This window comes from Lissotriton vulgaris, chromosome 3_1, assembly GCF_964263255.1.
Source record: "Lissotriton vulgaris chromosome 3_1, aLisVul1.2, whole genome shotgun sequence".
Taxonomy (NCBI): Eukaryota; Metazoa; Chordata; class Amphibia; order Caudata; family Salamandridae; genus Lissotriton; species Lissotriton vulgaris.
The window spans coordinates 418,187,168-418,215,067 of record NC_141689.1 but is presented as its reverse complement, the minus strand read 5'-3'; the positions used below and the strand labels follow the sequence as shown (position 1 = coordinate 418,215,067).

General features: G+C 43.7%; 1 protein-coding gene across 1 annotated transcript in view; it reads right to left on the bottom strand.

Annotated features, from left to right (window-relative positions):
- Positions 1–10,992: 10,992 nt before the first annotated feature.
- Positions 10,993–27,900, bottom strand: part of LOC147726527 (granzyme A-like) — a 110,137-nt gene continuing 93,229 nt past the window's right edge. Inside the window, exon 5 of the mRNA XM_086962945.1 lies at positions 10,993–11,245. Within this exon, the coding sequence (XP_086819071.1) occupies positions 11,087–11,245 (159 nt within the window). The 3' untranslated portion in view covers positions 10,993–11,086. The remainder of the gene's footprint in view (positions 11,246–27,900) is intronic.

Here is a 27,900-nt window from a genome sequence, read left to right as displayed (position 1 = left end):
GTGGGAACGCCTACCCTGCATAAATTATACCTGATGCATGTATAATGTCACGTAGCGCTTTATAACATGACACATCTCCCTAGATGTATCACGTTGTAAATTTGCCGCATTTTTTATGCCGCAGTTGCATCACAAAAGTGATGCAAAGGCAGTACAAAAGTGCTGCATGGGGCTGGTAAATCTGCCCTATGTCCTTAAATGTGACATCTGTAAACAAATAAAGGTTCCCCCTTAGCTTGCCCATCACTGACACCTCTATAAGCTGCTGGCTTGTGTCTATGTGGATACCTGTGCACTGCTAAATTACTATTGTTCTATAAATACATCATGTTAACGGTAGATTCCAGCAGCCTGATTCATGTAGGTAAATTGCACTCGCAAAGGGCCAGATTCTCCGAATCTGGCCCTTAGCGAGTGCGATTTTTGCATTTGGTATTCATGATACCAAATGCAAAAATCGCTATGTAAGAATTCGCATATTTGCGTGGAATGGCATTTAAGGAATCTCTAATAGAGATTCCTCAAATGCTATTCATGACACACAACAAAATTGCGATTTTGGACTTTTGGGGCCGCTATTTACCGACAGGTCAGACCTGTCGGTAAATAGCAAAAACTCAGAAAAATGCTTTTAAAAGCATCATTCAAAGTTGCATGTAGCACACACACATGTCCTTTGGACATGTGTGTGCGCAACACCTGTCCAAAAGTGCATTTTAGGGGTGCTACAGGGCGTCCTTTGGACACCCCTGGCACCCTTAAAATCGCTATCTCAGTTGCGAGTAGCAAATTGCTACTCGCAAATCCCCATTCATTCCAATGGGCCTCTTGGCCCATAGGAATGATTGGGGAGTATTTGCGAGTAGCAAATTGCTACTCGCAAATAAAGAACATGTAGGAATCGCTATTTAAGTAGCAATTCCTACATGAATGCCGTTTTGCGTGTCCTCAATAGCGATTCGCTATGATTCGCTATTAGGGACACGCAAAACGGCATGTACATGAATCAGGCTGCTGCTCTCCAATCCTATGGTTTTGGCCAAAATTATCAGCTGACGCTTGAACTGTTACAAAGGACTTGCAAGTCTTTATGGGCACATATGTTGTAGTCACATTCCATTCAGATCAGGGTCTATTGTTTGCCTCTAAGACTTTCCGAGATACCATAGGTGTGACTGTGCACTACTCTTCCCAATACCATCCTGAGGGAAATGTGATTATGGAGAGAAAAATCCATGACTTAAAGCGGTCTTTAACAGCTAAAGTATTAGGTTCAGGTCGCTGTTGGGTCCATCACGTGTTTGGGGTACAGAGAGTCTTAAACAATCTGCCAAGAAGATACTTGGGTGGTTGGACTCCCTGCGAAGTCCTATTTGGGATTAAGATGTAGACCCTGACAGTCACAGTGGTGGCGAGAAAGCCTTTTGATATCAGTGAACGTTTGGCTGTCTTACAAGAACTGAACAAATTCCGAGACGGACACAGCAATGAACTGCAGAAATGTTCTGCCATTGGTACAGTGAAGGTAACGCCGGCAACTCCTGGTTGGATACTAAAGATCGGGGATCTAGTGCAGGAGAAAATACTGGACAAGAAGAAGTTCAGGCCATCTTACAGAGTGCCAGTGCTTGTCCTGGGTGTTAAAGGTACCAGAAATGTACTTTTACCACCTCTTGGGGCAGCAGACACAAGAGATTTGTTTTGATTGATCTCATCAAAACACACTTATGTGCTGGTTCTACAAAGTAGGTTGCAAAGTATCTTGGGTAGTTACCTACCTCTAGGTACCATGCACGAAATCTATATCCAAGCTTTAACTAACAATAACGTTTGTTATACCCAGTTGGGGACAGCTTATACTGTAGTTTCAACACTTCTATTTACGTCTACAAACACCACAAAATTATCAGGTTGGATTTCAGCATAGCAAGCAAACAATGAAGTTCTATATAACATCCCACAATTAGAGTTATCTACCAGTTCTACACAGCTTCCCAAGCCTCTTAAATTTGAATAAACTCCCTCTGGCTACTTTGTCGACTTAGATAACTTTTCTTCAGATTCGTCTAACCCATCGCCACACTGTGGACGATGTGCATTTTTAATTTGCCTTTGAAGACATACTTTATCCTACTCTGGGTATATTTGGATTATAATTTTGTTACTTTTCCTCTTCCTTTGGATTGGTTTTATGAATGTCTTTTTCTTGCTTCTGAATGGACTCCATCTCCCAGAATGATATGCTGTTGAACTGGTAAATGCGGTTTCAAAGTCCCATTCTTCATCACACAATTGTGAAGAAACATGTCCCTTGTGAACATTCCTGCTGTTCCAGTTCCTCTTGGAATTGTTTGGGCTTTGGCACCCTATGATATCTTTGGACCAATGGAAACTTTAAGAGTTCCTTATGTTTTTCACATCACACTGAATGATGTCAGCACTCTTGGCAGCATCTCTATTTCACAGATGTTGATACAAGGGTATGACTTTTGGAAAGATAACATTGATTTGAAATCTATCTGGGGAACTATAGATTTGTTTTGAGCATGCCTTAAACCAAAACAAATTATTTTCCTGATCAAAATGGTGCAGCAGACATCTTAGCTCAGCCAAAATAAAGGATATGAGAATTTGGAACAATTCACAAACTACACAGAGGAAACATTCAACAGTATGCGTCAGAATGGTAAATACAATTCTTCCACTTTCGGTCCAGAGGAATGGCTAGTGTAGCCATTAGAAACTAATGGATATAAAAACAATAGGTTGACAATGGTATAGAATAGTGCTAGCAAGTAAAAATAACACATGTAAGGCAGGTGTGATGAAGACAGAGACACTATGCCATCCCAATACGGTCTGGTATAGGGGGAAAGCCCATCTATCCAAAATATTTAAGGAATGTCCGGAGTACCACCACAATCATAGTAAGAAGGTCCGTCACTCAAGCGGGTCCGATCTTGTAGACTCAGCTTCGATCCACAGAGGGTACACACAGACAGATTGCTGGTTCCATTCATTTCTATTCCATATAAATGATTAACGACAGCCAAAGCGTATTTCATTGCATTCAACAACTTTTTCAAGGCTTCAAAGCAGTCTGTCAAGACAAGTCATCAACTGGGACTGCAGGGAGGATAATCTCAGACTATCGAAAGTCAGTTCAAAGTCTGAGCTGTTGTAAATACATGTGTAGTCAGGACCTTGATAAGTCAGGAGCACTAAGTGTGACCAAAACCAGACCGCCTCGATTGCGCATGTCTCTGTGAGCAGAGACACGTGTTTATATAGAATAAACACATTAATCATTTATATGGAATAAAAAAAATAGAACCAACAATCTGTCTGTGTGTACCCTCTGTGGATTGAAGCTGAGGCTACGAGAACGGACCCGTTAGAGTGACGGACCCTCTGACTGTGATTGTGGTGGTGCTCGGGGCATTCCTTAAAGTTACTAATGGATGTCCTGCACGTTTTCATAACAATGCGGAAGAGTTTAGGATCAATAGGGCAGACCCACAACACTCAGGAGTGGTAACACCATTTAGCATTGAGAAGTTATGCTTAGATTTGCTATAACACTCAATGTCAGATGAGGTGAACCAACACTTGTCTCTTCCTTCTGATGACATGGTCCTGCAGGATTTCTTGTTAGGTCCTTGAAAATGAGGTCAAACGTGTTTTTTGTATGTAATATACAATGAAGTATGTATGTTTTCGCAGCAGGAAGCTGCTGAGGTAATCTGCTATTGACATCATACAGAGTGACATGTCCCTTTTATGAAATATGTCTATTATGCTACTGAGCTGGATTTGCAGCATTGGTTGCATTCCAGGAAAGTATTTAAACGCCACAAATGTGTATTTCCCATATAGCTTGAAAAACGATGGCCAGGAAAGATGCAACATACACGATGTTACACATATAAAAACTAGAAAAACTCCTTTCACTGTAGCGGAGACACCATCAGCAGAATAAATAACACATAGGTTTCCTTCTCTGCTTATTTAAACTTTTCACTTTAAAGACTGCTTACAACACTATCAGTTAGGCAGGAATGAGGCACTAGGGGAGGGATTTGTACATGAGGCGTGGGCCTTACCTTTCACTTACAATGTAGAAAAGGTACAACCGAGGTTTCTCTTAGCGGTAAGACTGCAAGAACATTATAGGTCATTCTTTGGTTTGCTAGGAAGTTATACTTCATGGGGCATGTAATATATCCAAGGCAAATTTGTCCTGTGATCAGAAAAGTTCCCCAGCTGCTGTAATTTGTCCAGCGTTCAGATTGCTTTCTAATGAGAGGTATTTGATATTGAGCAACCAAGGTTGCTGTGGGATGAAACCGGGAATATCGTTTTTGGTGATGGTTTCTAGGGTCGTGATTTGTTCTACACAAGTAATTTTTCCACCAGCCCACACAGTTAGGGAGGTGACAGTTTTGCCTTCAATTACAATTTCAAACTTGAACTTTGATGCTTTAAGTAGACTGAAAGCCATATTGTTTTAAAGGAAGTTGCCTTAACATCTGCATGGAAGATGTTTGATCTTCAGTTTGCAAGGTCTTCTGAAATATAGTTGTTATTCCACACTAACCTCCCAAACCATTTCAGGTAGCTTGTGCAAGGGAAAATCAGGAGAAAGCACTCAGGAAAATAGGGGAGACGAAGGACAAAGCAGTAAAAAATTAGGCAATAGCAGAAGAAAGCACTCAGAAAAATGGGGGGAAAGGAAGGAGAAAGGAGTAAAGAAATTAGGCAAAAACAGCAGAAAGCACTCAGAAAAAATTGGGGAGAAGAGGGAGAAAACAGTAAAAAAATAAGGAAAAGCAGAAGAAAGCACTCAGAAAAATGAAGAGGAAGCAGAGCAGCAGCACGAAAGAACTGGACATGGGGCCTGCTGATTGGGGTCATGCTGCGGCCTCCATTAAGTAGGTCCTGGGAGGAGGGAGGGGCACTGGGAGGCAGGGTTAGGCAGGAGCAGCAACTGAGGAAAACACAAGGAAAAGCAGTGAAAAACAAGGGAAAAGCAGGAAAACACACACAGAAAAACAGGGAAAATTATGGAAAAAGCGGTAAAAAACCCGAGAAAAGCAAGAGAAAGCACCCAGAAAAACAGGGAAAAAGAAAGAGAAAGCACTAAAATACCAGGCAAAAGCAGAAGAAAGCATCCAGAAAAACAGGGGGTTGTAGCTAGAGAAACAAGCATTGTCATAGCCAATACGTCTCGCCTTTGGGACCTCATAAGTGTTTAGACATGCAACAGTTGATGTTTAGCACCAAGGATATTGTACTGCATAACTAAATACTTATAAGAGTCCAAAGGCGAGACCTATTGGCTATGCCAATGCTTGTTTTGTTTGCAGGGGAGTGATCATATTTTTATAGTGCTATTGCCATTTGTATAGCTTTGCGGTGCTGGAGAACCAGAAAATAGGCAATTGGTTACAAGGGAGGGGAGGTGGAATAGAAAAAAATGACACAAATGGAAAAAGGGATTAAAATGAGGTATCTGTAGTTCATTAAAACAGGGAGCAAGTGTCCTATTGTGATGTGGAACAAAGTAGGTTATGTTTTAGTTATAAGCAAGTTTTTATTTGCATTTCATGTTGTCCTTATTTGGTGTTTATTGTAAGATGTTGGGTACATGTGTGGTGGTAAATTCACTTTTTATTGTGGTACATGCCCTTGAGCCACCAGCAGTAGGGAATGGTAGAGACAGACGCAGAAACAAGCAGGCCAGAATGTAACAAAACTGGTATTATGGCTGGGGTTCACAGAAGTGTAGTAAGGGGCCCTCAAACATTACTTGTTTGGTCCTTGACTTCAAGGACTAAAGTCTAAAGGGCTAAAGTCTAAAGTGAACCATGCACATGCCATCGGTTGTAAGGTAAAAGAAAATACAGGCAAAGGCTTGCCATGAAACGTTTCACTTTTCTCATTGAAAACCAACACATAAAAAGAGCCCCGACCTCAAAAGTTTTTCAGCTTGTTGAAGAACCGTTGCATTGCTGTACCCTGCTAATTCAACCGAGTTCCAAGACTTCTTGAGCGTGCGCCTTAAAGCTACTATCCTACTGTGTATGAAATGCATAAACATTGCTGCTCACTGTTTCAGATAAAATGAACGTCCCTATTCAAATACAGGAATTAACAGAACACAATGGCTTACATGTATTACCCATTGTTTTTAAAAACACAAGTATATAGGAATTAAGAACATGGCTCTCTGTAAACTGTAATAATATTATTTTTTTCAAAGTATTTACCAAAAGGGAAGGTTTCTTCCACCCAACATAATCAGTTTCACATTAATACATCATACCTTTGTTTATCAGCAGTACTGGGCACCACACATGGCGACTCAATTTTAAGATAACTTCACATACATTTAATCGTGTGCCTGGTCTGGGGAGAGAATTCTATGAACCCCGTGAAACTAAATGACAAAATCAGGGACACTTCAGGGTTATAGTTTGGGCAGGTCCTAGGGTAGTAATGGAAAAAAGAAACTAAAAGGACTCATCTGAGACATTTATATAAATCAGCTATTTTCCTGGTGCTGGGCGAGGAGTTCTTTCTTCCTAAACAGAGGTGGGAATTAGGCACAGATATTTTCTGTTTGTGTAGGTGTTGGGAACACTCAACCTATCTTTACCTTTGTCTTTTGCATCCCACAGACCACAGACAAGGGACAAAGTAGTTCTATTGTGGTCGGTCAAGTGACCCCCGACTAGCCTAGCACGCACCAGAGAGCGAGAGGCAAGCCCTGCCCGGCTGATGCACCGGCTGTGCTGCTGCCTTGCCTCGGCTCTCTCCCAATGGTAGCAGGGTAGCATGTCAGCTAGAGCAAAACATGAAAAAAATTGAAAATACTCACTGGCTTGCGTGCGGTCTGCGGCTAGCAGGACAAAGAGCAACACGGCCCCAGCAGAGCAGCGGCAGCCTTCATTATGCTCGGTGTGCGGGAGCCCCAGCCTCGCTGGGGCGCTACTGTAGCCTGTCTTCCTGCTCGGCGCTCTCCGGTCTGTTCTTCCCTTGCTGCTGCCTCCGGAGCCAGTACATCCCAGGCCTGCTCCTGCAGGGGGGGAGTTAGGCTCGATCTCCGGCCTTGCCCAATCGCTTAGAAAGTTTGCATACATATGCTAAACAACCTGGAAGCAGGCCTTTCACTTTCGCTTTCCCGGTGGTGTCAATAAAAAAATGTGTTAAAAAAAAAAGAAAACAACAGATGCGGCTTCCTAGACGTGAGCAACACGTGTCAGTTCTGCCACTAGGTACTGCACCCATTTGCTGCTGTCATCTCGAGCCCTGAGAGATTTTTACTGAATTTTATGCAGACTGGAATGGAAAAACGTGAAAAACGCCAAAGAACATCAAAATGTTCCCCTTTTCTAGGTTCTGTTTCGATTTAGTCCAAACTGTTCGTCTCCACATTAATCTTTCTAAAAATCACAGTGACCTAGCGTTGCCCGTGCGCAGCCTCTTCATCTGCATTACCCTCCAGCTGCATGTGCCATGGTAACGCAGCCCTGGAAATCATACGTTATTAAAATGACAACAGCATATGCAACTCTCTGTTATAAGAATGTTGTAAAGTAAAATAACAATCTCCGTCGCAGGAAAGGGAGTGGAGAGAGGAGGGGGCCTGCGCCTGTTTCCCTTGCAGGAGCGAGCAGGAACCATCTCTTAATTACAAACAGATGGTTTTAAAGCTCGCTCCTGCAAGGGAATCGCCAAACGTGCACGCGTTGCCATTGTAAGCAATGCAATGCGTGCACGTTTTTTGGCCCAAAAAAGTGAATCGATTACTAAAGGTCCCCCCTAAGCAGTGCGTGCACGCTGCGTAGGCGAGACCTAAAAAGGATGGTTTACTACTTTCGAAAAAGTGCTAGAATCCTTTGTCTTCCCTGCATACTCCAGGTCTTCCCAAGCTATAGTCCTTATTTCTATTTTTCTAGTTGCAAGAAAAAGCTTGAAGGTATTTCTGGTGAGTATTACTTGCCCTAATTCTAACTTAAGAGTTTTATGAGAAAGAGAATCTGCATGATTAAACCAAACAGGTTTGGTTAAAAAGGGGTGTTTGCTCATGGTTACTCTTAATGTAATATAGGTCCTAAGAGAAGTAAATGCCTTAATAGTATCACTAAGGGAACCCTCCTGTTGAAAACTATGTTTAATTGAGGTCTGATTTTTTGCCACCAGATCCCTCATAAAATTGTTCCTTGTCCACCTGATTACACTTAATATGGACCATCCCCCTATTCTTATTGCTGCTTTAAATGTGTTAGAATGTGGGTGGAAACATGTAGTAGGCTATCATTTTCAATGTGCTTCCATGACTAGGCCCAAACCATTTTTCTTTTGACTCTTGCTTACAGCTAAATAGACGTTTATTTAGAGTTATTTGCTTAGCACCATCATCATACTAAAGAATATGCTGGCTTTAAGATTATGTTCTTTTTGTCTCATTACACCACATTAGCTCACCCTGCTTTAACAATGAATCTGCTGTGGATTTATAATGAATAAGCTGTTAGAATAAAGAATAAATCAGATATATTTTATGTATGCATAACTAAGACATTGTCGATAGATTAGTTTCATTGCATTTTAACTAGCCCTTTGAATTCACAATGGGACATTGAAAGCTGCTAACACCTCAAATAAGAGAGTTCTCATGAGAACCTTCCACCATGTAACCACTTTTGCAAAATTAAATTAACTATGTACCGGCATGAATGTTTAACCTGGGAATCAAAAGGAGAAGCAACGGATCAGCACCATCAGATGAGTGGTTTTCCATTAGCAGGAGGCAGTCTACACCTCCTAATTTTCAATTCATTATTGTGCATTTTCATATTATAATCGAGTGTTCCTGGAGCGAGCATGCGTCTTCTTTTTGAGAATCTTTTCTTCCACCACGTTGCTGAAAGCTACTGCTAATGGTGAATTTACCCTCCTTCATTCTGACTTTTTGGATCAATGCTACTGCAGCAATCATTCCTCTGTCACTGATTTATTTTAACGGTTGCTACCTCAGCTGTGGAAAACTTGGCTGAGTCTCCATAATGACTCTTAGTGAGAAGTTCTATGCTCAGAAAATCTTGCTTTTTTCTAGAAGGGACTCTTCATGGGTTCTCAATAGGGTAGGTCAGGCTTGTGAGCTAGTTTTTATGACAATTTCCCCTAGGGAACACGCTGTTTGATTTATGCTATAAGTAACCAATCTTTTTCTTGATAATTCTGTAATTTGAACTAATTTGAAAAAAGAAGACAAAACCATACCCACTCCTTAAAGATAAATAAAGGTTTTGGAAACCTATTCAACTTCACGTCATTGACTGAAAATAAAGAATCAGACAGTTGATGATATTCATGACCTGTCCTTCTTTTTAAGCTCCATCAGGACCACAGTGGCAAAAGTCCATCCAACCTATCAAGCGCCTCAGGATTGTAGCTGTACATTGGGGTGTTTGATTTGAAATCTGATTTTTACCAATCATTGGGTGCTAGCAGGCGCATTCCTAGATTTACATACACAAGTAAATCTGGGAAGGCGCCTAATTGCTCAGCCTTTCCAGGAGAGGCGTAACTAGGAGAAAAATCTTTATTTCTCATTGTTTTTCATCTTTCTACATGTGCTGCATTCTGCAGCAATGTAGAAAGAGGAGAAAGCCTCAGAACATTGTTTTTGTGCAAGAATCTGTGCATTCCTTCACAAAAACATTCCTGACTGCAACGCAGGCACCCTAGCCGATGGTGCATGAGTGCCTGCATTGGAGCTAGGTTGCACTCAGTGCGCCAGCGCAGGGAGAGAGCCGGAATGCAAATATCTTAGCAGATATGACGCATTCCTTCTCCCTGTAACACAAGGCAGTGCTTGACTTGTTTGTAAAGCTGGGTCTCATTCTCATTAAACACCAAGAACATGTTTATGACAGTATGGGGCCCATTACGATGTCAGGCGGATTGCCCCCACCAGGCTGGCGGTAGCCACCTCCAGCCTGGTGGGGGCAATCCGCCCGACATCCATAGTCGTTTCCCCCCCGCAATAGCAGTATGGCGGGGGGGACCTAGGCGGACGGAAAGACTGTCTGCCGCTTTTCTGCCCCGGTCGCCTTGCGGCCGGGGCGGAACTAGAATAATATGGCGGCGGTGTCTATCAGACACCGCCAGCCATATTATGATGGGCCCAATCTGATGCCTTTCCGTGGCAGCATGGCCACCACGGAAAGGCATGCGGTCTTCATTCTGGGGGCCCCCTGTGGGCCCCCAGAGTGAAGGAGGGGTGGGGGGTGTACACGGGGGGTACCTGTGGTACCCCCCAGCATTTGCATACATGAAGCAGCAGGCACCGCGCAGTGCCTGCCGCTTCGTGTATGCAAATGCATGCATGGATTTTTAACATTGTGGTGGGCGGTGCAAGGAGCACCGCCCGCCACAATGTTAAAAATGAGTGATGCGCCCGCCACTGTGGCTGGCGCATCCTAATGCCAACATCGGGACCCCCGCCCTTAAGGTGGGCGGTCCGTCTTTCCGATGGGATGGCGGGCGGGCAAAGTCTGCCGCGTTCCTAATGAGGCCCTATGTTTGTTTATGGCACAAAAAGGAAGAATCTTTGTGTTACTGCACATGCTAACCTATATCTGAGTTTTGGAAGTGACTTACCCTATAATGTTTTACATGTGTCTGCAACAAGTTACAAACTGCAGGTTGTTGCATTTATTTTCAACATGTCAACAACTAAATAATGTCTTGAATAAAGAGGCGTAAGGAAGCTAGAATTTAAATTACAGTTATGTGAAGGTGATGGTGTGGCCTAGCATGCACTATATTGCATACAACACCTTATGTCACACTTAAGAAGGGCATTGTAACTGACATCAGAGTTACATTATCTTATAAAAAGAAATTTGCATTTGACCTTGCTCATCCATATTATCTCATAACACCTCAACAACTTGCATAAGATATTTTATCCCACATTTTCACCAAACATGCCTTTTATTTAGTTTTGAAACTCATGTACATAATATAGATTTACTGATATAACCTTAAACTAAACAAAACAAAAAAATCAACATCACAAATCTCCTCCCGTCATTTTCCTAATCCATTTCAGATAGCTATTTGTGAGAAGTGTGTAGACACCAGGCTTCCCAACAAGGCCACACTTTGAAGGGCCAAATGAGGTGATGCCTCGGAGTTCTCTATTGCAGATCAATGGGCCGCCGGAGTCTCCCTAGGAAGAAAAATGCACAATGTTGAAGTATGTAGAAAGACTTAGTAACATTCAGAAAGAATATCTTTTCTTTAAGCCAATCATTTGTCAACATTTGGAATTGCTTGACATGGACAATGGAATATTACTCAGATTAATGAACTGGGCATTCGATGAAATGACCAAAGAGAAGAAGTTTGGCAGTCCATGGAAAAATAGTAGAGAGTATGGATCTCGCACAAAGGTGCATATGTCCTAAAACAATTAGCAGGTTAATACCTTTAATACAGAGCAGAGCTCTAGACTGACAGGGGATTTTCGAATGGGACATGTAGGCTTACTCCAGGACACCACAATTTAGACACACCGGGCCCGATTCACAGAATGAACTTAAGACTCAATCCTAAACTTACTACTATTTTGGTATTCACAGAATGCACTTACTACTTTTGGCATTCACAGAATGAACTTACTACTTTTGGTATTCACAGAAGTTAGGATTTTGTCTTAAGTCTGTCTTAAGTCTGTCTTAAGTTTGTCTTAAGTCTGTCTTAAGTCTGTCTTAAGACAAACTTCAGACAAAATCCTAACTTCTGTGAATACCAAAAGTGGTAAGTGCATTCTGTGAATGCCAAAAGTATTAAGTGCATTCTGTGAATACCAAAATAGTAGTAAGTTTAGGATTGAGTCTTAAATTCATTCTGTGAATCGGGCCCACCAAATCAATCTTTCAAAGGCATTGTTACCTTCAAGGTACCATCACCATGCCTTGCTATAAATATATGTCAACATTTTGTGAAGTGTTTGCCATGAATCCAGTGTAAGATAAACAATTTTCTATACACTTTAAAAAAACAGACTGCCAAAGCCAAAAAGTCAGGCTTTTTTTGCCTTTGAGAAAGAGTGAAATAGTTGCTTCACTTTGTGTGCGTTGCCCCCATCTGTCCTAGAAAGAAAGTGCCTCATTTACCACATTTTGGCACAGGGCAGCTCGGGAGGGTTTCTTGCTGCGCTGCTCAGTATCAAAAGGAAAGTGCAGGGATGCACTATATTAATGAAATTATGTGCATTTTTGTCTTCTTTGCCTGCACTGGCGCACAAATTGGTGCCTAGCACCAACGCAGTTAACCTTGCACGTGTCTTTGTTGTTGGCAAATTGTTTGTGTGCAGGAAGGGACACCTTTAGCACACATAGAAAGAAGAAAAAAAGAGGAGAAAAAAGATATTCCTCCTCGTTAGACCTCCCTGGGGAAGCTTACAGTTTTGATGCTTTTCCAGGTTTACAGATCCGTGTAAATGTGGGAATGTGTCAAAACCCAAGAGTGTTGCGTGGGAAAACCCACCACAACACAATGGAACGCCTTCTTGATGTAAAGTATGCCTGACTCCATGTCTCTGAGGCAATGCTAAGCTATGCAGCGTGGCCCTGCGTTGCCTCATAGATATGATTGATAAAAAAAGTGACACACTTGCGTCACAAGTCTCTTGTAAATGAGGCCAAAGGTCCCACTATAAAGAAACACATTTGACTCAACAATATGGAAGCTAGGAGCATTGACTCTTTGCTAAACAAATTTCATTAAGAAAGTCAAACTGTATCATGAAAGATAAGAATCTTATGAAAGGAGCCAGAAGATGAAGTGTACATTATAATTTGTGAACATTTACACAACATTGCAAATTGCATATTGTCGCTAAGTGTAGCGGGAAAGGGTGCCTTTTTACAATGCAGCGTTAAGCCACTTTACGTCCTGAAAAGTAATGCTGTGGTGGTGATAGGGGCTTGAAATATGCCCCTACATTTCAGTATTTTAAAAGATATAGATAGCAGAGCTAAATAACACCCATGAGGCTTTTCACAAAGGTCACTTACACTTGTGAGTAATTTAACTTTGTAAGTTGTAACTCTTACACTTATGTAAAACTTTACTGTTTTTGACTATTCGCAAAATCTAAGTGTAAAGTTAATCAAAAGTGTAAGCTTACGCGCCTCTGCTGCCTGATAAATGCCAAGCCAAATTTACAAGTATAAATTGCTAAGGCAAAAAATTAACAGTGTAAGCCTAGCACGACATATGCACAGCCACTGATACTGCAACACTCTTCCACAGAAAATAGTGAAAGCAGGGAGTTAAAATAAAACCCATAGGAAATAATGTTAAGTTAAATTCTTTAAAATACTTAAAAATATAAGTAAATATGGAGGCTCTGCAGAAATGCTGATATCGCCATATTTTATAGCATAGCGAAAACTTTAAAAAATGATTAAACCTGTATAAAGCATTTTGGTTAAATATTATAGTAAACTGATTTTATATACTTACTTTAAATGCAAAACAAAAGAAAAAATGCTACAGCATAATTAATATAATTTTACATTAAATTTGATTAATTTCAATATATTAAATTACTATTATTTTTCTAAAATTTAAACTAAAATATGGAATTAATTAAAATAATATAGTCACGATGTATTACCATTTAAAGTTACATACATTTGTATTCAAAATTGTTTTTAAAATGTTTTAGAAATATATGATAAACAGGCTTAATGTTTATATTTGTGCAACATTCAATTACATTTATTTATATTTTTAAATATTTAAAATAATATAATTTAATTTAGCATTATTCTCTATGTTTTTATTTTTATTTTAAGTTCCTATCTCCATAATTGTCTATAGAAGGGTGTTGCTGTACTAGTCAATCAATCAATCAATCAGCATACTTGTAAAGCACTCTACTTACCGTTGAGGGTCCCAAGGCGCTGGGTGGAGGTGGGGATGCTGCTACTGCTCGAAAAGCCAGGTCTTGAGGAGCCTTCTGAAGGCGAGAAGGTCTTGGGTCTGCCGTGTGTGGGTAGAGAGTGTGTTCCGGGTCTTGGCGGCGAGGTAGGAGAAGGATCTGCCGCCGAAGGTCGTTCGTTGGATGCGAGGGACATCTGCGAGGGCGAGGCTGGCGGAGCAGAGCTGGCGGGTGGGGGTGTGGAAGCTGAGTCTGCTGTTTAGGTAGGCTGTTCGAGGGTTGTGGAGTGCTTTGTGTGCGTGGGTGAGGAACTTGAAGGTGATCCTCTTGTCGATGGGGAGCCAGTGTAGGTCTCTCAGGTTGGGTGGTGATGTGGCTGTGGTGGGGGGCGTTGATGATCAGGCGGGCGGAGGCGTTTTGGATGCGTTGTAGTCGTCGTAGGTGTTTGGCTGGGATTCCTGCGTAGAGTGCGTTGCCGTAGTCCAGTCTGCTGCTGACGAGGGCCTGTGTCACCGTTCTTCTTGTATCGGTGGGGATCCACTCATAGATCCTGCATATCATGCAGAGGTTGTTGTAGCAGGACGAGGAGACGGCGTTGACCTGCTTTATCATGGAGAGGGAGGAGTCGAGGATGAATCCTAGATTGCGTGCTTGGTTGGTGGATGTTGGTGCTGTTCCCAGTGTGGTCGGCCACCAGGAGTCGTCCCAGGCTGGGGGGGTGGGTCCGAGGATGAGGTCCTCTGTCTAGTCCGAGTTCAGCTTTAGGCGGCTGCTCCTTATCCAGTCGACGACGGCCTTCATTCCCTCGTGGAGGTTGGATTTGGCGGTGTGTGGGTCCTTGGTGAGGGAGAGGATGAGCTGGGTGTCGTCGGCGTAGGAGATGATGTTGAGGTTGTGATGGCCGGCCACTTGTGCGAGGGGGGCCATGTAGACGTTGAACAGCGTTGGACTGAGGGATGATCCCTGGGGGACGCCGCAGATGATGTCGGTGGCTTTGGAACGAAAGGTGGGAGGCGGACGCTCTGGGTTCTTCCTTCCGAGGAAGGTTGTGGTCCAGTCAAGAGTCTTCTCTTGGATTCTGGCTTCTAGGAGGTGTGTCTTTAGAGAGTGATGGCAGACCATGTCGAAGGCTGCTGACAGGTCCAGGAGGATGAGGGCTAATGTTTCGCTGTTGTCTAGTTGGCGCCTGATGTCGTCTGTGGCGGCGATGAGGGCTGTTTCGTGCTGTGGTTTCGTCTGAATCCAGACTGGGACGGGTCCAAGATGTTGTTGTCTTCCAGGTGGTGGGCCAGTTGCATGTTGATGATTTTTTCGACGACCTTTGCCGGGAACGGGAGCAGGGAGATGGGCCGGAAGTTCTTGAGGTCCTTGGGGTCCGCTTTGGGCTTCTTGAGGAGGGCGTTTATTTCGGCATGCTTCCAGCTTCCCGGTATTGTCGCTGTTTCAAAGGAGATGTTGATGACCTTCCGTAGTTGGGGTGCGATGGCAGTGTCTGCTTTGCTGAATACGTTGTGTGGGCACGGAGATCCTGAGTGGATGGAGTTCATGACCTTGCATGTCTCGTTGTCATGGTATACACTCAAAATATCGAGTTTTAAATATCGATTAGCATTAACATTGGATAAAAAATATAGAATGGACACACTATCGAATGGACAGAATATAGACTACAAAAATATCGAATAGAATAGCAGTAATATCAAATTCAAAATATAGAATGGACAAAATATCGAATGGACAGAATATAGACAACAAAAATATTGAATGGACAGAATATAGACAACAAAAATATCGAATTTGAGGTCAGTAAGTTAATATAAATTTTTTAATAGTATCCAATTTTTTAAAGTGTTTTTTATGTTAGTATATGTGTGAAAAGTGTAAATTGATTTTAACCTCATCACTGCTTGACATATTCCCCTCCTGTGCTGAGGTTCAATGATAATGGGTGTGGTCATGATGGAACGGTTCCGTCATGAGCACAGCTCCACTGTGCCTCATGACGGAACCGTTCCGTCATGAGCATCGAAGGGGTTAATTAATTAATTTTATGGTATTTAATTTTTGCATAATATAATTCTGTAGCGGGTGTGGATTTATAGGGGAATAGGGTGGGTAGTAATTTAATTATAATTAATTAAATATGTTAATTTATTTATTGGTATTTATTTTGAATTATTTGTTAATTCATTCTTAATTGGTAATTAATTAAAATATAATTGGTAATTAATTTTAATTAATTGATTAATTGATAATTATGTTAATTTTAATAAATTATTTTCTGTAGCGGGTTGTGGGTTTATAGGGGAATAGGGTGGGAAGTAATTTAATTATAATTCAATACATTTTTTATTTTATTTATTGCAATTTATTTTGAATTAATTGTTATTTGAATTTTTTATTAGTAATTAATTAAAATATAATTGGTAATTAATTTTAATTAATTGATTAATTGATAATTATGTTAATTTTATTAATTTATTTTCTGTAGCGGGTTGTGGGTTTATAGGGGAATAGGGTGGAAAGTAATTTAATTGTAATTAATTATTCTTTTTATTTATTTATTGGTATTTATTTTTAATTAATTGCTAAATATTTTTCAATTGCTAATTAGTTAATTGTGAATTGGTAATTCATTTGTATTAATAGGTAATGATTTTTATTAAATATTTTTTATTTGTATTTTTAATTTATTCATTATTATAATGTATTAAATTGGTAATTATTTTTAATAATGTGTAATTGGTATTATTTTTTTTTGTTATTAATATATGAAGTATTTACTTTCCCTACTGTAGCACTCACTGGAGTGGGAATAGTAATTTTTACCACTACGCTATCCAACGCTTTCCCTATTGTTGCACTCTCTAGAGTGGGAATAGTAATTTTTACCCATACGCTATGCAACGCTTTCCCTACTGTTAGACTCCCTGGAGTGGGAATAGTAATTTTTACCCTCCCACTATCCAACGCTATCCCTACTGTTGCACTCTCTGAATTGGGAATAGTAATTTTTACCTCTACGCTATCCAACGCTTTCCCTACTGTTGCACTCTCTGAAGTGGGAATAGTAATGTTTACCCCTATGCTATCCAACGCTTTCCCTACTGTTGCACTCTCTGGAGTGGGAATAGTAATGTTTACCCCTATGCTATCCAACGCTTTCCCTACTGTTGCACTCTCTGAAGTGGGAATAGTCATTTTTACCCTCCCGCTATCCAACGCTTTCCCTACTGTTGCACTCTCTGGAGTGGGAATAGTAATTTTTACCTCTACGCTATCCAACGCTTTCCCTACTGTTGCCCTCTCTGGAGTGGGAATAGTAATTTTTAGCCTCCCGCTATCCAACGCTTTCCCTACTGTTGCACTCTCTGGAGTGGAAATAGTAGTTTTTACCTCTACGCTATCCAACGCTTTCCCTTATGCAGCACTCTCTGGAGTGGGAATAGTAATTTTTACCCCTACACTAGACAACGCTTTCCCTACAGTTGCACTCACTGGAGTGAGAAGAGTAATTTTTACCCCTATGCTATTAAACGCTTTCCCTACTGTTGCACTCTCTAGAGTGGGAATAGTAATTTTTACCCCTACGCTATCCAACAATTTCCCTACTGTTGCACTCTCTGGAGTGGGAATAGTAATTTTAACCTCTACGCTATCCAACGCTTTTTCATCTGTTGCACTCTCTGGAGTGGGAATAGTAATTTTTACCCCTACGCTATCCAACGCCTTCCCTACTGTTGCATTCTCTGGAGTTGGAATAGTAATTTTTACCCCTACGCTATCCAATGCTTTCCCTACTGTTGCACTCTCTGGAGTGGGAATAGTAATTTTTAGCCTCCTGCTATCCAAAGCTTTCCCTACTGTTGCACTCTCTGGAGTGAGAATAGTAATTTTTACCCCTACGCTATCCAACGCTTTCCCTACTGTTGCACTCTCTGGAGTGGGAATAGTAATTATAACCCCTACGCTTTCCAACGCTTTCCCTACTATTGCACTCTCTGGAGTGGGAATAGTAATTTTTACCCCTACGCTATCCAACGCTTTCCCTACTGTTGCACTCTCTGGAGTGGGAATAGTATTTTTTTTACCCTCCCGCTATCCAATGTTTTTCCTACTTTTGCACTCTCTGGAGTGAGAATAGTAATTTTTACCCCTACGCTATCCAACACTTTCCCTACTGTTGCACTCACTGGAGTGAGAATAGTAATTTTTACCTCTACGCTATCCAACACTTTCCCTACTGTTGCACTCTCTAGAGTGGGAATAGTAATTTTTACCCCTACGCTATCCAACGATTTCCCTACTGTTGCACTCTCTGGAGTGGGAATAGTAATTTTAACTCCTACGCTATCCAACGCTTTTTCATCTGTTGCACACTCTGGAGTGGAAATAGTAATTTTTACCCCTACGCTATCCAACGCCTTCCCTACTGTTGCACTCTCTGGAGTGGGAATAGTAATTTTGAGCCTCCTGCTATCCAAAGCTTTCCCTACTGTTGCACTCTCAGGAGTGAGAATAGTAATTTTTACCCCTGCGCTATCCAATGCTTTCCCTACTGTTGCACTCTCTGGAGTGGGAATAGTAATTATAAACCCTACGCTATCCAACGCTTTCCCTACTATTGCACTCTCTGGAGTGGGAACAGTAATTTTACCCCTACGCTATCCAACGCTTTCCCTACTGTTGCACTTTCTGGAGTTGGAATAGTAATTTTTACCCCTACGCTATCCAATGCTTTCCCTACTGTTGCACTCTCTGGAGTGGGAATAGTAATTTTTAGCCTCCTGCTATCCAAAGCTTTCCCTACTATTGCACTCTCTGGAGTGGGAATAGTAATTTTTACCCCTACGCTATCCAACACTTTCCCTACTGTTGCACTCTCTAGAGTGGGAATAGTAATTATAACCCCTTCGCTATCCAACTTCTTCTCTACTGTTGCACTCTTTGGAGTAGGAATAATAATTTTTACCCCTATGCTATCCAATGCTTTCCCTACAGTTGCACTCTCTGGAGTGGCAATAGTACGTTTTTTTACCCTCCCGCTATCCAATGTTTTTCCTACTTTTGCACTCTCTGGAGTGGGAATAGTAATTTTTACCCCTACGCTATCCAATGCTTTCCCTACTGTTGCACTCTCTGGAATGGGAATAGTATTTTTTTTACCCTCCCGCTATCCAATGTTTTCCCTACTGTTGCACTCTCTGGAGTGGGAATAGTAATTTTTACCCCTACGCTATCGAATGCTTTCCCTACTGTTGCACTCTCTGGAGTGGGAATAGTAATTTTTACCTCTACGCTATCCAATGCTTTCCCTACTGTTGCACTCACTGGAGTAGGAATATTCATTTTTACCCCTATGCTATCCAACGCTTTTTCATCTGTTGCACTCTCTGGAGTGGGAATAGTAATTTTTACCCTCCCGCTATCCAACGCCTTCCCTGCTGTTGCACTCTCTGGAGTGGGAATAGTAATTTTTAACTCTACGCTATCCAATGCTTTCCCTACTGTTGCACTCACTGGAGTAGGAATAGTCATTTTTACCCCTATGCTAACCAACGCTTTTTCATCTGTTGCACTCTCTGGAGTGGGAATAGTAATTTTTACCCTCCCGCTATCCAACGCCTTCGCTGCTGTTGCACTCTCTGGAGTGGGAATTGTAATTTTTAGCCTCCTGCTATCCAACGGTTTCCCTTCTGTTGCACTCTCTGGAGTGAGAATAGTAATTTTTACCCCTACGCTATCCAATGCTTTCCCTACTGTTGCACTCTCTGGAGTGGTAATAGTAATTATTACCCCTACGCTATCCAAAGCTTTCCCTACTATTGCACTATGTGGAGTGGGAATAGTAATTTTTACCCCTACGCTATCCAACGCTTTCCTTACTGTTGCACTCTCTGGAGTTGGAATAGTAATTTTTACCCCTACGCTATCCAACGCTTTCCCTACTGTTGCACTCACTGGAGTGGGAATAGTAATTTTTACCCTCCTTCTATCCAACGTCTTCCCTACTGTTGCACTCTTTGGAGTGGGAATAAAAAATGTTACCCCTATGCTATTCAACGCTTTCCCTACTGTTGCACTCACTGGAGTGGGAATAGTAATTTTTACCCTCCTTCTATCCAACGTCTTCCCTACTGTTGCACTCTTTGGAGTGGGAATAATAATTTTTACCCCTACGCTATCCAACGCTTTCCCTACTGTTGCACTCACTGGAGTGTGAATAATAATTCTTACCCCTACGCTATCCAACGCTTTCTCTACTGTTGCACTCACTGGAGTGGTAATAGTAAATTTACCCTTTCCGCTATTGTACGGTAAAAATATTTTATATTTTTTATTAATATTACGTTCATATATATGTATTAATGAATCAATTTGTATGTTTTTTAACTCACATTAATTATGTATTAATGTTAAGGTTATTTAAGTATTTTAAGTATGTTTAAGCAATTATATTTATTATTTCATTAATTTTTAATTACTTTAAAGCATTTATAAAAATTCGATATTTTGACTAACTATATTTTTTCCATCGATATTTTTGATTCGATATTTTTGTACTTACCTGTTTGGAGATAGGTAGTCGATATTTTGGCATTCTATATTTTTTACTCGATATTATGGTAGTTCTATATTTTTGTTATCGATATTGTTTCAGTGATCCGTTGTCGTTGACGTTAGACCAGGAGGTCAAGCGGTTGGTGTTGGTGGTGTTCATAGGGGGGGTGGAGTCTGGCGTAGTCGGGGTGGTCGTGGTGTTGAAGCTGTCGTGGATGTTAGCGATCTTGCGGTGGAAGAAGATGGCTAGTGAGTCGCACTGTTCTTGTGAGAGCGGGATGTCGTTGCCGTTGGCGCTGGGGTTGGAGAGTTCCTTTACAATGCTGAAAAGCTCTTTGCTGTTGTGTGCGTTGTTATCCAAGCGGTCTCTGAAGGAGGATCTTTTGGCTAATCTGATGAGGTGTATGTGTTTGCGGATGGCGTCCTTGTGGGCTGCGTGGTTGTCCGGTGTGCGTTCGTGGAGCCATGTCTTCTCCAGTTTCCGGCATGCGCGTTTGGAGGCCTGGAGCTCATTGGTGAACCAGGTGGCTTTTTTGTAGGTGTGGCTGTTGGAGGGTTTCTTGAGCGGGGCCTGGGTGTTGGCGCAGTCGTCAATCCACTGTCTGAGGTTGCAGACTGCGGGGTCTGGCTTGGTGGGGCGGGTGTGTGGGTTCTTGGCAAGGGAGGGGATCACCTGGTCTTCGGTGACTTTGCTCCAGCAGCGGCGAGACAGCTGCTGGGTGCGGTGGTGTGTGGTTGATTTCTTGAAGGTGAAATGGATGCAGCGGTGGTCGGTCCAGTGGAGTTCAGTGGTGTGGTCGTAGGAGACGTGGGAGCCTGTGGAGAAGATGAGGTCAAGCATGTGGCAGGCGGCATCGGTGGGTGCGGTGACGGGTTGTCTGAGGCCGAGGTTGTCGATCAGGGTGGCTGAGTTGGCATCGTTGTTGTTCTCGAGGTGGAAGTTCAGGTCCCTGAAGAGGATGTAGTCTGTGGAAGCGACTGCGTGGGTGCTGGCGAGGTCGGCGATGTAATCGCTGAGCTGAGCCCAGGCTCCCGGGGGTCTGTAGACGAGGGTTCCTCTGAGGGTGGTGTTGAGGTTGGTGTGGATCCGGAAGTGCAGGTGTTCGGCGGTGTTAAGGGTGTCGTCAACGTGGGTGGCGACCTTGAGGGTGGACAATGGCTTTTCCTCCTCTGATTCCGTTTGCACGGTCCCTGCGGGTGATCTTGTAGCCGTCCGGGATGGCTATGGCGATGTCAGGTCTCGGTCAGGAATGCCACGTCTGGGGCGGAGGTGTCGAGTAGATCCCAGAGCTCGACTGCGTGTGTGCGTGCGGGGCGGGTGTTGAGGAGTATGCAGCGGAGGTGGTTGGGTCCAGTCTTTGGAGGTTTGGTGGTTCTGCTGCAGGTGAATCTGCAGGTCTGGCAGGAGAAGGGTCTGTGGGTCCGTTCCAGGGCAGCTTGGAAGCAGGTGTGGTTTCGGCCGGTGTTGAGTGCGTGGAGGGTGCTGGAGTCATAGCGGATTCTGGTGTTGTGGCGTTCGCGGGGACCAGGGGTTCTGGCGCTGGGCGCGGGCCTGGCGTGAACGGGCGCAGGTGAGCTTACCTTAGGTGCGCCTTTGGCACGCCCGTTGCGCACGTCCGCTGCGCGGTCGCTTTCTCGGACTGTATATGAGATGACTTGGAAGGGAGGAGCAGCTGGGAGGCGGGAGCAGGGAGGCCTATGGGTGTGCGGGGGCAGCGGCCAGATGGAACGGGAGCGGTGGGTGGCGGGGGAGCTGGCGCATGGGCAGGGGGAGGCGAGGAGCAGCTCAGGGACACAGAGGGACACAGAGGGACACAGAGGCAGCAAGGCAAAAAGTGATGAGCAGCGGTGGGGGGGCGACCTGCCTACAAGCAGGGTCAGAGGTCGCTCCTGCTACTGCTGTTCGTCCTGTCTATGAGGTGGCTTGGGAAGGAGGAGCAGCTGGTAAGCGGGAGCGGGAGGCCAATGGGTGTGCTGGGGGGTGCGGCCGCAGGGACGCAGTGGCGGGAAAGAATGGAACGGGAGCGGTGGGGTGCCAGAGGAGCTGGCGCACGGGCAGGGGGAGCCGAGGAGCAGCGCAGGGACACAGAGGCAGCAAGGCAAAAAGTGACGAGCAGCGGTGTGGGGGCGACCTGCCTGCAAGCAGGGTCAGAGGTTGCCATGTGTGGTACTGGACTTACTTCAGCTCTGAGTTGGAGTACTATACTACTGTTTTGGGCCCTTTTTAGCAGTAGGAACTTTTGAAGTACAGTTCATGAATAGCAATGGGCTTACTCTTTGTGGCGGATCCAAAGCCCTGCCTAAACTCCACCCTTGTCCTGCTAAAATCCTCAAATTCCAGCTACTTCCATCTGTTCCTCCCATATTTATTACTAAAACGTATACTTAGTGTGTGGAGACTCTGCAGATGGGACAGAATATCCGCACAGAGAGAGGTGGAGGTGCAACAACCACACATACGTTTGAGAACAGCATTTTGTAGTACATTTGTAGTACTACTGGAGAACTATAGAATAAATTACAAAATCCAGTTTGTGACTAGGTCCCGAAGATTTTCTAAAAGATTAAAGTGAAATCCATGCAGAGTTAAGGGGGAACATTAATGGAGCTCAATTCATCTGTGTCAAAGTGAATATTCAGTACTGTAAAGGGCCCTCTTGATTAGATCATGATAATACCACCACTTCATGGTTCAACCTCTATGAATAACATCTGTTAGTTTTATTCCACATGTGATCGTCTGGCTCACAGAAACAACCAGAAATATCTTGGTGGTATTTGCATGATACTAGAAGCTGATCCCTCTCCATTGAGCATCAAGCCCAAATGCAAATGTTGTGCATGACCCTGCCTATGAATGGTGAATGAAAGGAGCACATTTAGGCCGCTGGAGCATCTCTTTTGTGACACTCCAGAGGCGCAGAGTGCCAGATATTATTTACAAGGCCCTGCAAAGCCACCCTGCATAGCTTTTCATGGCATTGTAAATATGGAGTAAGGAAATGCCTTACTCTGTGTGAAAGGGGTGTCCCATGGGTGTTGTGGTAGGTATTCCCATGCAGCACCCATGGATTTTGCTGCATTCCCAGAGTTACAGTTATTTGTAAACCTGAGAATGCATCAAAAGACAACGCCACCCCAGGGGAGGGGTACAATTGGCAGAACGCAGAGAAATACCTTTATTTCACCTCGTTTTTTCCTCTTTCCACGTGTGCTAAATTCCGCAGCGCAGCGCTTTTGTGCAGGAAAGTGTCCCTTCCTGCATGAACACAACCATTCCTACAATGCACGCACCCTTGCACCATAGTGCAAGGGAGCCTGCATTTGTGCCAATGCAGAGCAAAGCACAGTGATGTGTCGTATTGCTATCTTTACAACGCATCCCTGCACTTCTCTAATGACATAGCTCAGCGCTGCAAGGTGGCTTGGGGAGCCGCTCTGTGCCATTATTTTATAAATACGCCCCTAAGTGTCTTGTTATTAATTCGATTTTTGCCCTTTGGCATCACTTACTCATTTGACAGCATCTCTGCCTTGCACATGTTATTTGAATTTCTGGGTCTCATCTTGATTAAATCTTTTGTGGTATACAGCACCCCACTGAACCCATGAATGCCTTGGTGCTGTATAGTTGCATATCTATTTGAGTCCTAACTACAACTATAATGTGTGTGTGTATCTCTCACGCACCCTTCTCCATCATCTTGCTAAGTGATTTGACCCAAGGTAAGAGCCCCTCTTTGTTCACACACACAAGACACCAAAATGCTTCCCACATGGGATCACAATACACCACTACACCAACCATGCTCTGTTCCATATTGTATCATGCTGTGCATCTGAACATTCATGTTATTGCCCACTTAGGGATATGTAGTTCTTTATAAATATTACAACGCAATAAAAAAAAATTGAGTTCCTCTGAGAAAAAGGGTAGAAAAGGTGTTGATCACCAATCTCTATGTACAGGTAACCCAAAGCTGTTTTAAATTATTGTAGTAGGAAGAAAAATCACAACTTACAAATGTGCAGCACTACCTGAAGGGTGGCCCCTAAGAGTAAATGAAATGATAGATATCATCCTAAAAATGGGTTGTGCAAGTAACAGGGGTCATGTTTGGAGGCATGACAGAGTGAGCTCAAGTATATCTCATCTGTTGGACAAACACACACTCCTCTAATTACATAGCAGGGATTATTTTATTTCAACAATAGAGATGTGTTAGAAATTGGGTGTCTGATTGATTAGGGTATGAGGCCAGGTCAGGTTGCAACTGCACTCTATTCAGGGTAAGAAGCAGGCAAACCTAAATTAACCTATGCTCACCCTGAGGTAGCTTGGCACAGAAGAGTTAGGGGTAACTTAGAGGCAATGTGTAAAGTTGTTGTGCAACACTTCAAACAGAAAACAGTGAAAACACCACACAAGACAGTGTTATGTTTTTGAGCATTCTAGTAGCTGGGCGTGGGCGGAGTCACGGGGTGGAGGAAGAGGCGTTCAGACACAAGAGCTATCTGCCACCTCGGAGGGGCTCCTCCTGAGAGACCATTGGATTGTCATCCCGAGGCAGTTACGACAAGGAGTCATTAACCTGGCTCATGAAGGTCACCGGGGAGTGGTTGCGACTAAAAGAAATCTCCGTGAGCGAGTCTGGTTCCCGCTGCTTGATTCCATGGTGGAGGCCACCCTCAAAGACTGCCCCCAGTGTCAACTAGTCAGCCATGGAACACCCCCGGCCTGCTTCAAATAACTAAACTACCAAAGGGAATCTGGCAAGAACTAGCCATGGATTTTTACGGACCCCTTCAATCGGGCAAGTATGTGGTGACTATCATGGATGAGTACTCAAGGCTTCCGATAGCCCGATTTGTGCCCTCCAATAATGCCTCCTGCACCATCGCAGTACTTAATGAGGTGTTCGCCGCCTGGGGTGTCCCAAAGGAACTCAAAACGGACAATGGTCCTCCTTTCAATGGCCAGGAGTTTAGTGAGTTTGCACGACACCTTAATTTAAGACATCGAAAGGTCACGCTTCTGTGTCCACAGGCTAATGGCACTATTGAGAGGTTCATGGCAACTCTAAAGAAAACATTCAAACAAGCCACGCTTGAAAAGAAGGACTTACAAGTTGCCCTCAACGAACTCTTGCGAGCCTACCGGACTACACCACATGCCACCACAGGAAAGTGCCCGGCCACTCTCATGCTGGGGCGACCCATCAGGACCAGGATTCCGACGTGGGAAGTTGCTCTGCGACCAGTGTCTCCGACATATGTCCACCAAGAGGTGGCTCTTGCTGATCGCACCAATAAGAACAAGATGAAATCATATGCGGACAATCGACGGCGAGCCAAGTCTCCTTCCTTGCAGATGGGGGACTGGGTGGTGGTCAAACAAGAACAATCCCGAAAGACAGATTGCACATTCAAAGACGAACCATTGGTTGTCACCCAACAAAAAGGCACCATGGTCACAGCGGCATCTGAAAAGAGAAAGATTACCAGAAATGTGTCCCACTTTCAAAAATGCACGCCAGGCCTGAAAGAGGCTCTTGAACAGGATAGAGACATACCGGACACACAAGGATCCAGTCAAGTGGGCACAGCCCAAAGACTTGTTCAGCAGACAGGCTGAATTGGAGGCTGGCGGTATGAGTCTGCGACCAAGGAGAAACATTCACAGACCTCAAAGACTGATTGAAGAACTTGAATAAAGTTAGTTTGTTCTTTTGTTAACAAAGGGGGAGATGTTATGTTTTTGAGCATTCTAGTAGCTGGGCGTGGGCGGAGTCACGGGGTTGAGGAAGAGGCGGGGCATGAGCAGGAAAGGGACAGTTAGAGTAGGGACAGGGACGAAGAAGGAGTGTGTGAATAAAGCTCTTTGAACATCAAGTAGTGTCTGTCATTATTGCATGCACGACACTACAGCTGGCGACGAGGGTGGGATGAAGTAACCTGACATCCCCTCATTGAGGAAGCGAGTGCCCTGTCCCTGGGCAGCACCTAGAAGTAGTTGCCGTCGCGATACGTGTGCCCCCAGAGAAGATCGCCGCCTGAGGACCCAGGCCAGCGACAGCTGTGACAGCTCCACGATCCGTCGATCGTGTGGAGCGCTGCCGAGTGAGTGCTGAAATAAGTTTGCTGCTGAGAAGTCACTTCGCGCCAAAACGGGAGATCAGCCCTGATGCGTGCAACTTGGCAAGGCGTCGGAAGTGGCAGCGAGTGAAGCGACAGAATCGTGAGCCTACCGTGACCCCTTCGTGAAGAAGCTCCAGAGAAAGCAAGTGGACCGCAGCTGCTACAGTGCTGCTGACAATATCGGCGATCCGGTGAGTCTCAGTAACTGGATCGGAGCGAGGAGAATGAATGAAGTTGAAATCCCACGGGAGCCAAGATTTCACTAGCGGCGGCCATCTTGAAGTCAGGCAGCCCACAGGACAATCCCTATGTGTAAATGGGGAGCGGCCATTTTGAAGTCAGGCGGCTCAGGACTCCAGCAAACAAGCATTGGTGAATGCGAAACAAGCACTGGTAAATGCAAAAACAAGCACTGGCAGATGCAAACAAGCATTGGTAAATGCGAAACAAACACTGGTACATGCAAGGACAAGCACTGGCAAATGCAATACAAGCCTTGGTAACTGCGAATCAAGCACTGGTAAATGCAAAAGCAAGCATTGGCAAATGAAATAAAATAACGCATTGGTGAAAGAAAACAAGCACGGGTAAATGCAAAAACAAGCATTGGCAAACGCAAACAAGCATTAGTAAATGCGAAACAAGCTGTGGTACCATAAAACGAGTTCTGACACAACGACTGGCACCCGTAAAATAAAAGGTGACATTGCCAATCCCGCTAAAGGATGTCGAATCCACAACCGCAAGAGAATGGCAATGCTACAGTGGCTACCTCGACTGAGCCTCAAATATCACATTTGTGTCCCCCTGAACCACTAATGTTCGTGGCTGGTGGGAGCATGGGCCCTCGATGGCAGGAGTGGCTAGAAGATTTTGAGTACTATCTTGAAGGGTCAAAGGTCACTATAGATAGAGAGAAACTCATTGCACTGCGTAATTTAGTTGGCAAAGAAGTCGGCAAAGTGATTAAGGAACTGCCAGAAGATGACAAAGAGACTTATGTCAAAGCACAAGAAGCGCTGAATAAGAAATTCATACACAAAAGGAATGTGGGCTATGAAAGGTATGTTTTTCATCAAGCTCGTCAAGACAAAGAAGAAATGATGAGCACCTTCATCTCCAGGTTACGACGACTGTCTCAGTACTGCAACTTTGATGCGTTCTCAACGGAAGATGCTATCCGACTGCGAGTGATCGAAGGTTGTCACTCCAAAACACTCTGGAGGAGGTTG